We start from the raw sequence: 11,260 nt of genomic DNA on the forward strand, positions 1-11,260 counted from the left end.
GAGAGTTCCATCTTTTGCCATATAGCAATGGTTCTTCTTTAGTTTGGTTGAGCCGTCTTCATCAGCAGTTGCTACCATACAGATCTTGCCTTTTCCTTTACTGTGATCGTCTTCATCTTCATCTCCTGATGACCACACTTGATGATTCCTTTTCACTTGAGCAACATAAGCTTTTCCCTTTTCTTTGTCCTCCAGTTCTTGAGCCATTATGAGATAGAAAGCTTTGTCTTTTACTATGTTTGCCTTGCAATCCTTGGCAAAATGGTTTTCTTTGTTGCACTTGTGACATATAACAATGTCACTTTTGTCTTCTAAAGAAGTACCGGAGTCAGTTGATTGAGACTGCGGTGGTACGTCTTTAGACTGTGTCTGCTGAGGCTGCGGGTGGAGGGAGAGGATTATTGGTGGAACGAAAGTGATTATTTTGAAAGTTGCGGTTAAAAGGTGGTCGGCTGTACTGTTGGTTTTTACGAAATGAAGGTGGTAAGCGATTGAATTTTTGACTGATAAGGGCAATGACATTCTGAAACTCTTCTTCATCGTCATATTCTGAGTCAGCTTCATATGACTGTGGTGGTAAGTCATACGAGGTGGGATATGTTTGATTGTGAGGTGATTGTGCTACAAGAGCAAGTGGACCTCCGAAGTCTGAACAGTCCTTGAGTACAGTGGACTCTTGAGCTTGCAATTCTCCATAGAGCTTATAAAGAGACAAAGAGTGAATCTTCCTATCTCCTTGAACAATCATTTTAGCTGTTGCCTAATGTCTTCCCAAGCCATTAAGAAACTGTAGATTTGTTTCATGATTGTTGCGGACGGTGCCCGCATTGGATAGTTTTGTGACAATCAAGTTGAATCTCTTAAAGGAGCCTTCCAAACTTTCACCGGTGTGAGCTTTGAAGTTGTTGAACTCATTGAGTGTCGTCGTGAGCTTCTTGTCTTGAGCTTGCTCTGAACCTTCATACAGATTTTTGAGAACATCCCAGATCTCTTTTGCTGATTTGCAGTTTATGATAATGTCGAAGTTGTCAGGAGCAACTCCACAAGAGATTTCATAAAAGGCAATAGCATCATCTTCCATATTATCGAGATCATCTTTGGTGGGACGGTTCAAAGCTGGTTGATCTCCTCCTAGCCTTGTTGTGGCTCCGTCAGTTTGGACTGGTGTAAGGACTGGGACATGTGGTCCTTCTATAGATCACCAAACATCTCTACCAAGTCTTCTAAGATATCTTTCCATCCTTTGTGACCAGTGATGATATTCATTCGCAACAAGTATTGGGGCTTGATTAGAACCACCAACACTGTTGGAGACATTCAGTGATAACGATTGTGCCATTTTTGAAGATTTTTTTTGAGTTTTAGAAATGAGCTTCAGTGGTATAGAAAGCTCTTTGAAAAATCAGAGTTCCGATTTTCAAAAAGCAACCACTGTGGCTCTGATACCAATTGTTGAGAGAAAAACTTTGAGACACACTTGAACAAACGTTAGAACAAGTATATAGCGGAATAGTTAATCTCGAAGGATCTGTTAGCTCAACAATAATATTAAGAGTTAGAAGTTAGTGAGTTAGATGCGGAAAAGTAAAAGAATGTAAATGACAACAATTGTTATTTCAAGTAAACACTTAAGCTGATTCATAACGAGGAATGCATTCAAACCAAGTTAGTAAGTGAGATCAAACTTAGTGATTAAGTCACAAGTGACTTGCTCCGAAGAGAGATGGTGATTGATTATGAGAGTAAGAAGATTGAGCAAGTAATATAGAATGAGAACTTTTGAGATATATATTAGAATTAGATGAGTGATTCTCTTCATACTGATTACACGAGAAATGAGTTCTATTTATAGAGACTCATAAAGAAAACAAGTTTACAACTCTAAGTGTAGCCATGCAAGGCATATTGAACATTAGAGTGTTTTACAATAAAGACAAAGTAAACTAAATGAAGATTGTGGTACTAAAGACTTCGGATGTTGATAGTTGAGGAGATTGCTTGACTGCGGTGGCTTTGTGGCTGCGGTAGCTGAAGTTTAAGAAAGTCACTTTTTTGATTCAACAATAACTCCAAGGCTTGTACCTATCGCCAAGTTTTACCAAAACGCTGTCTTAACTCATATATGTATATAAAATAGAAAAATATTTGAAAATACATATAAAAATATTAATTATATACAAAATTGTCGCCTTAAGTCACACCTTACAAACAAAAGTGGCTTGCCAAGGTTAAAAAAAAAATGCTTGATGCTTACATTGCCCATATTATTAGAACGTGGCTTGCCAAGGTTAAAAAAAAATGCTTGATGCTTACCATTGCCCATATTATTTAGAACAAAAATACCTCAATTTCCTTTTCTCATTTTCACTTCGACAGCCCCTTTCTCTTCTTCTCAGTTCTCGACGTCGACAGCTTCTCCCACTTCCGACGTTTCTCTTGGCGCCGGCTCCTTCCGCCCCGCCGTCCAGCGCTTTCCAGCGACACCCTGCCGGTGGAGCCCCTCCTCTCCGACAGAGAACGACACCTCCGGTAAATCTATCAGCGATTCTGTTATCGATTTGGATTTTTTTGCTTGTTTAGAACCTCCATCATCGGCGCCACTGCATTTTTTTCCATTAGGGTTTATCCAATTTTATTTTATAGTCTATAATCTCTAGTTTTTATTGAAGTCTTGGGAGATATGGAGTCAAGAAAAGTGAAATCAAACGAGCTCTGTTTAAATTTTTGGGCGAATTTACAAGGAAACATGATTGTGTGCTTGCACTGATTTCTATTGAATTGAATTTGTTGTGGGTTGAAGGAATTCCAGATTAGAATTGCACCCCCTTACGAATATGATGGCTGCTCATAGTATTATATATGGAATAAGTTAGGATTCAAATGTATTTTTATAGATGTGTACTTAGTGAAAAGAATATGGTTTTGGAAGCATTAATGGTTTCAAGAGTTGTTATAAATAGGTATGAGAAAGAAAGAAACAAACAAGTACATTACATTACCCTTTTGTTGATTCTTTTACAAATTAAAGATGGAGCTTGTTCAAATGTTGTACATTACCCTCTTATTGATTCCATTACTGATTTTTAATATTCGTTTAAAAAATGACCATATTACCTTTTTATTGATTCTTTTACAAGATTGGACACAATATTCAGAGGGAACAGGGTGGGTGGGCCATGGGAGAACCTGTGAAGGGAACAGTGACATCCTTATCTTCAATATACTCACCTGAGGATGCCCAAAAAGCATCAGTACGTGTCCAAGAACAAATATCTGAATATCAAAAACAGGTTCAACAGCTCCAAGGCTTCCTCAATGACAACACAAACCTTGTCAATCTTGTTAAGAAGCTCCCTGATCAATTGCACCATGATATAATGGCAAGTCTTCTACACCAATAATCAATTTCTCATTTCATTCATAGTAATTTCAGTGTTTGTGAAAATGTAGATATTTGTGGCATGTTTTTCAGGTTCCTTTTGGGAAGGCAGCATTCTTTCCTGGAAAATTGATACATACTAATGAATTCCTGGTAATTTTATAATTGTGGTGTTCATCAATTCTCTCTCTTTACAATTCATAATTATAAGCCATATACAGGTTCTATTAGGAGAAGGTTACTATGCTGATAGAACATCAAAACAAACAATTGAGATTCTGAAAAGAAGAGGAAAGGATCTAGAGTCACAAATTGAAAACCTTAATGCTGTAATAAAGGATCTCAAGTATGAGGCCTCCTTTTTTGATGAAACAGCTACTGAGGCTGCAGTAAGTCTATATTTATTTTTCTAATATAAATCTTGATACACAGTTATTAATTATATAAACAGGAGGGTGTTGTAGAAATAAGAGAAGACTATGTTGATGAAGTTTCTGATGAAGAAGAAAAGGACACACCAACACCAGGTGAAGATGATTTTGCGCGTATCTTATCCCGGATTGATGAACTTGAAAAAGAAGAAATGGAATCAGAAATGGCTGAGGAAGCTGAAGATGAAGATAAACCTGATTTAAGTCACCTTTTAAGTCATACACATATTGAACCTGAGGTTATACATTCAGAGGTTAGATCTTGAGTTATTAAATAACAAGTAAAGTTGAGTAGCTAATCTTTCCTCATATTTTCTTATTATGTTTGAATGATTTTAATTCCATTTTTATTACAAGTGGCAATTCCAGTCTATTTACATGAAAAAATGTCAATTTGGTTTGTGTTTACTTGATATGGGTTAAAAGTCAGCTAGTTATTAATTACTCCATTTACTTGAAAACTGCAGCCAAAAGAGTCATCAGCTCTTCCTGTATCCAAAAGTGAGTCTGTTTTCTTTAACATCTATGGTTGTATTGTATATTTTGACCCATTTGTCTGTTTGAATTTCATTATTTTTCAAGATCATTGTGCTCAAAAGTTGTTTGTTCAGATTCAGATTTAGATTTATCTTCAAATATAAAAGCTCCAACATCCAGTGCATCCAACAACACTCTTCCAAGAGCTGTAGAGCAAAAGAAATTGGAGAGTTTGCCCAATACACCTGTGTCCAAAAACGAGGTATAGTAAAGAATATTTGATTTGTTTGCATGATGATGATGATGATGATGATGACAACTGGCATATGATATGTTTTGCAGGTTTTGAGCACTAGAAATGATAGTAGCAAGGTAAGTTTTGTGGAAATTCAAGCATACTTTTGGTCTGTTTAATGAAAATATGAAAATGTATGGTTTGTAGGCATTTACGGGTTCTATTGTGGAGCACACTCATAACACGGAGAAAAGTCAAACCGGTCAACCACCTGCTCCTGCATCCAAACCAGTATCCAGATTCAAGATGCGAAAAAAGTAGTCACAAAAAGGATTTTGTTTATTTTCATGTGTAAGTTAAACTAAAAGATTCTATTTACTGCTAATTCATTTAATGATGTACATTTTCTTTGTTAAGCATTAGATTAGATGAATTGAATTGATTAGTGCAATGGAGTATGTTTCTTTTTTACAAGTAAAGATAGATACATGATAATCCTAAACTGTTTGTTCATTGCATCCTACTTTTCTAACAATGTCATCCATATACAAATTAATTTCATTCTACTTTGAAATTATATCATATCTCAGCAATGCCAACCAACCAAATACAAAGTATGAAAAACAAATAATAACAGCACAAAGTACAAACAAAAACATGAACAGATGTTGAAAAAGAAGATTCCTTCGATTCCAAACTGCGTCATTAATCCACTTTGACACGTCTGACCTTTGCACTAAAAGACGAGAAAGACCTAACAGGAATGATTTAAGTTGTGATGTTTTGCAACGCTCCATTACTCGATCCACAAATTTTGAGAAGCATTTCAAATCATATCCAGGGTTATAATCATTGAAGTCAAGGTTTGTGACCAATGTCTACTGTATTTCCATCTTGTGGATAAAATGCTTGTTTGCACAGCAAAATTATTAGGCATCAAAGAGAGTATATGTGAAAGAACATCTTCAGGCAAAGAACTAATCCTATCGTATAACCTAAGAAAAATGGCTGAAGAAATAAATCGGCCGAATAAAGTAATTTTTGTCTTAGTTCCATACATTTTGTGTTTACTGAAAAGTTCTTTTTGCTTACTCATGCTCGAATGTAGTTAAAAAACATTGAACGTGTTTGTCATTTTGGACATTGAGAAATTGAGTTCTCATTTTCATTTTGTTTAGTCATTAGGTTTATAAATTTGCTTCCAATATATTTTATATGTTTGTATCTTGTTGTATTTTTTTATATTCATTTTAAATGTATTGGGTATGTATCTATTTTGTTGTACATTTGAACTATGTGTATATATTTCCATCATTTTGAAAGTTTTGCATATTTAGTATTGCTTCATGTTTTACTTTTGTTTGTTTGCTTAGAAATACATTAAATGTTTCGAATGTTTTTGAGAGAAACGACCCTGTAATGTTGCCGAACTTCCTAGAACTTGATAAGAGGATACGCCGGCCATATGCTTCTAAAAAAAACCCCGTAATGCTATGGAGACAAGGGATAACAACTTATAAAGGCTTGAGATCAAATGAAGTGAATTAAAAGACAAATACAAGGATTGATCTTCCTGACTTTAATCAAAGGTAAATTCTTTCTACTCTTGATGATTCCTTGCTTTGGTGGTTAAGATGATTCCCTGCTTTGGTGGTTAAATTGAAAGCGGGTTGTGAAACCGAGTTTTAATGTGTTCTTGAATGATGAGAATTATATTAGACCGGGCGGCTCAGCCAGTTTTGGGGCTCTAAGCGAGCCAAAAATTGGGGCCCTTGGGTCTTTACTATATTAATGTTATAAACTCAACTCTTTTATGTAGGCTTGAGACCCGTAATAATAAACCAAAAAGTTTCTAAAGTTAAACCGGAAGTAATGGATTATCAGATTATGGATTAATGGAATACCTGAGAATACAAGATAATTGAAAACTCAAAAGTGAAAACTCAAGTTTATTACTGGCATGTTCCAACCATGAAGGCCTAACCTCGACGCCTTGATTCTATAGTATATATTCAGTAATCAAAAATGATAAAAGAGTACATGAGAATTAACCTACAAATCAAAATAAAAATCTAAATTAGGTTTCTTATGAATCAAAATCCTTAACAAATTTTCAACCTGGTTGGTTTCCCTCTTCTTAGTTGATGCTTCAAAGCCAACCGAGCACACAATGACACACATATATATAGATTCAACACACATATTGACAATTTAACATAGATTATACACACCTGTAATGGTGATTGGTGAGCTCAGGACAAGCAAATAACTGCTATATTCGGAAAAAAAAATTAGTATAAGATAGTGACTAGTTAGGTACCTTAAATCCTCTATCAGAATGATGCCAAGAACAACCGGTAAAAAAGAGGGAGAAGAAGGAGTGTGTTGATGGTCGTCCTACACCAATGACCAATCTAGAGTACACTCAAAAAGTTCTAATAACAAAAAAGGATTAAAAAAGTAGAATCTACAATCAGAAAAATAATTATTTCATAAAAATAAACCTAAATTTATGAAGGTTAAGCAATACCAATAGAGATGGTGATGATGATCGAAATCAAGAATCAGAGAAGGGCAAGAAGGCAAAACCGCAGAAGGCTACCGTGCGTTGGTTGCGTTTCAATACCTAGTCTACCACCGAGACATTGATCGAATCAGACAATCGAAATCTAGAATGAAAGAATGGAGAAGGTAGAATCGAGAAGGGATTGAAGGAAGAAGAACACTAGAAAAAAAAGTTGTGTTTTGTGAAAATCGATCGCGTTTTGTGGAAATTGAAGTATCGTCGGTTCCACTGAATTTTGAAAACAGGGCCTTTACAATTGGGGGCCCTAAGCCTTTGCTTAATTTTTTATAATGTAAGGCCAGCCATGTTTATTACATGTTTGGTTGCTTAAAACCTTCAAAATAAAGCATGTAAATCTTATTGTGAAGATTTGAAATTTGGTGAATCAAACCCTAATTTGGGTAAATTACTTGAAACTTCGAAGTAAGATTTTACGCTTACAAATTGATATGAATAAAAGCTATAATGGATGAGAAAAAAATAAATACAAAATTGCAAAAATGGTCCCTTATTAGGGATGAAAGTAGTTCCAAACCCGGACCAGTAGACCCGGATCCGGAAAACCTGGGAACCGGTTAACGAGATTTTATAGGACCAGAAACCAAACCGGTATATAGGAACCGGTTCCGGTTCGGTTCTGGGTAAAGTGGGTCTAGAACCATAAAACCCGGAAATATCAAAGTGGGTCGGATGGAACCGTGTAAAGTAGGTTTAGAAAACCCGAGAAAACCAGAATTTTTTGATAATTACTTAGTGGTTGAACTTTGAAAATTTTCAACTTTGATATCCCAAATTCGGAGGACTGTAATTCATTGAATATTAAACTAAAAATGACAAAATTGTAGTCTAAAATCATGTATAAACTCTAAAATACAAGTTGGAAAAAACCTCATGATAATTCGACTTCAAACGAATTGGATATACATGTTTTAAAATTTCGCAAAATACAAAAATAAAGCTGAAAAAAAAAAATCGCAGCTTTGATAGCCCTAGTTTGGGAGACTATAAATCAATAAATATGAAACCAAAAATTACAAAATTATATTCTAAAATCATGTACAAAATCTATACTATACTTTGGAAAAAACCGCATGTTATTTCGACTTCAAACAAATTAGATATGCATGTTTTAAAACTATTAAAGAATACAAAGAAAGCTGGAAAAACATAAAATTTCCAGCTTTGATATCCCGACTTTGAGAGACTATCAATGAATATAAACTCAAAAATAACAAAGCTATAGTCTAAAATCATGTACAAACTATAACCTGAACTCTGGAAAAAACCTCATGCCAATACGACTTCAAACGACTGAGATATGCATGTTTTAAAACTATCACATAATACACAAAAGCTGAAAAACATAAAATTTTCAGCTTTGATATCCTGACTTTGAGAGACTGTAACTCAATGAATATAAACCCAAAAATGACAAAATTATAGTCTAAAATCATGTATAAATTATAGTCTAATCCGACTTCAAACGGATGAGATATGCATATTTTAAACTTTTCATAGAAACCGGTTCCGGTTCTTAAACCCGATTTACCTGGAACCGAAGGACCCGAAACCTGGATTACCCAAAACCCGGATAGATCCATTCTTTAAACCCGGGACACGGACCGATTTTACATATTTCGGTTCTAACGGTTCCGGTTTTCCGGTTCTGAATCTTATCCCTAGTCCCCGTGGTATGTCAAAAATTGCAATTTTGGTCCAAAACGTTTTGGAGTTGCACCACTGATCCAAAATAATTTTTTGTTGCGAGTTTGGTCTACTTTGTTTTTATTTTAAATGACAGCTTTTCCCTTTTTTATTTTCACTTTTTTTCTATATTACAATAACTATAAAAAAAAAGAGAGAAAATGTAAACACCCCCCTCCCCCTATTTGTCTTTTTTGTTTTTGTAAACACCCCTTTTATCACTTATCACAACATCATTGGTCAACAACACAAGCACCACTACAAGTAGGGGTGAGCATAATAACCGAAAAACCGAACCAAAACCAAATTAACCAATATAACCGAACCATTTTAAAAACCGTTGGTTCAATTTCTAATTTTTGTTAACCGATAACTAACAGTCCGGTTATGATTTTATAGGTTAACCGAACCAATATTAACCGAACCGCTAACTTTATATTTTAATTTATAAAAATTATAGATTATATATAAAATAATATCGTCAAACTTATTTAAGATCCATTAAAATTTTGAAAATATAATCTATTAATCCTCACTTATCAGGAAACGAACGAGCAATCAAACCATCAAAAGTTGATTACGCAGACACACATAATCTTCCAATCATGCATTGAGTTAGATTATTGATTAATGTTGTAATTACTAATCGGCTAACTCTACAATTTGTCAACATTATTCACAATTAGTTTAATCTTCGCACTCATAATCTTAATTGAAGACTTCTCACACCGTTAATCCTAATCAAAGATTGTTTTGACTTTATAGTCCTATTCGAAGTATTTTTTTGACTTTATAATCAAAACTTCTAGGTAAGTTAAGTTTTTGGTTCTTCTTGACACTGTGATATATTAAGAATGTATTTGTTTTTTTTTTAATTTTTTTTGGCTTTTTTTTATTTACTGTTTTTTACTTTATCACATTGAATATATATGAGTGATTGACTTTTTTATCCAATAACACATGATATGAATGTTTAGCTATTTTATTTTATAATTTTTTATTTAATCATATTAAACATGTATGAATGTTTAGCTTTATTTTAATATTAACATCATTTATCAATATATGAAATTATAAATGTCAAAATTTTTAATGTTTTATATTTTTATGGAATGTTTTTTATTTTGAATGTGACTATGTGTTATCTCACTCTAAGTATTAAAGGTACAAATTTTATTCTGTTACTATAAGCTAGGTTACAAACATTGGCGTCGATGAACTTTTGGTATTATATTTTCATTTTTTATGCCAATATATACTTTCGCCATTTATATTATTTTGAACATTATGGTTAACCAATACTAACCATTAACCAAAACCGTTAACCGATAAAAACCATTAATCATAACCAATATTAATCATATCTGTGACAACCCAAACCTAATTCCGTTAAAAATCCCATTTTCACTAACGGAACGTGTCACTATATGTTATTTTATGTAATATTTGAAATCGTCAATATCCGAATGTCTAAATTTAAACATGGCTTGATATTATTATAAGGAATATAACTCGTATGCGTTAACCCCGTTTAACCTAATAAAGTTATATTACCTTTTCAACCACTTCACCCGGGTAAAAAGTTTTAACCCAGTTAACTTTAAACATCGGGTAGCCGTGTATCGGGTGCGTTTCCTGAGACATATGCAATGGGTGCGCACAAAATTTGAACACTCATTTACAACACACCCACACTCTCTCTACTTTCTCTCTCTAGACTCGAAATCGGCCCCGATTCCGCTAATTTCCGGCCTCCAAACGTAAGTACTCATCCTCTATCTTATCCTAGACATGCTTCATTGAATTTGAGGGCCAAAAACCATAGGAATCAAGGTTCAAAGAGGAGTTTACGGCCTAAGAAGCTCCTTAGGCCGTAAACCCCCAAATCCAAGCCAAAGACCAAGTTTTTCCTTCTTGTATGTTAGTATACTAGTTAAGGCTTACAACTAGAAGAGTTTGGACCTTAAAACACAAGATTTTGATGCTTAAAAAGGAGTTTACGGCCCAAGCTTGTGCTTAGGCCGTAAACACCTCAAACACCCCACAAATCCATGTTTAAGGCTCCAAAAACTCTTCTAGGGTGTTTAGGAATTTAGACTTGACAACAAGGAAGGCTTAAAGGCATTAAACATCATCATTTGAACATAAAAAGTGGAGTTTACGGCCAAGGCTAAGCTTGGGCCGTAAACACCCAAACTTTTGTGTCAAACAAGCCCATAAACTACCCTAATGCATGAAAGGAATTTATCTAAGGCCTATGGAAGTGTGTTGTACCATTAAACACTTCATTTTGACACCAAATGAAGAGTTTACGGCCAAGGATGTTCTTGGGCCGTAAACTCCCCATAAATATGTGCCAAATTGCTCCAAACTCACTATAGGGCCTTCTAGGATTTTTCTAAGCCATTTGGGACCATGTTGTACAAGAAAAACCATCATCTTAAAGGACTTATAGGAGTTTACGGCCC

The 11,260-nt window shown here is 34.5% G+C and overlaps 1 protein-coding gene across 2 annotated transcripts; it reads left to right on the forward strand.

The window, feature by feature from the left end:
- The first annotated feature begins 2,337 nt into the window (after window positions 1-2,337).
- LOC111914752 (uncharacterized) lies at window positions 2,338-5,035 on the forward strand. 2 transcript variants are annotated; one of them, XM_023910467.3, is made up of 9 exons: window positions 2,338-2,529; window positions 3,138-3,380; window positions 3,473-3,532; window positions 3,601-3,768; window positions 3,831-4,064; window positions 4,278-4,311; window positions 4,428-4,549; window positions 4,630-4,659; window positions 4,730-5,035. In XM_023910467.3, exons 2-9 carry the CDS (start codon window positions 3,177-3,179, stop codon window positions 4,841-4,843), a joined length of 966 nt encoding a protein of 321 aa, XP_023766235.1. In that variant the 5' UTR covers window positions 2,338-2,529; window positions 3,138-3,176; the 3' UTR covers window positions 4,844-5,035. The 2 variants fall into 2 exon arrangements, with proteins under 2 accessions (XP_023766235.1, XP_023766234.1); XM_023910466.3 differs by having other exon boundaries at window positions 2,341-2,529; window positions 4,422-4,549.
- Window positions 5,036-11,260: the final 6,225 nt, after the last annotated feature.

This window comes from Lactuca sativa, chromosome 4 (genome assembly GCF_002870075.4).
Source record: "Lactuca sativa cultivar Salinas chromosome 4, Lsat_Salinas_v11, whole genome shotgun sequence".
In the NCBI taxonomy this organism is placed as follows: Eukaryota; Viridiplantae; Streptophyta; class Magnoliopsida; order Asterales; family Asteraceae; genus Lactuca; species Lactuca sativa.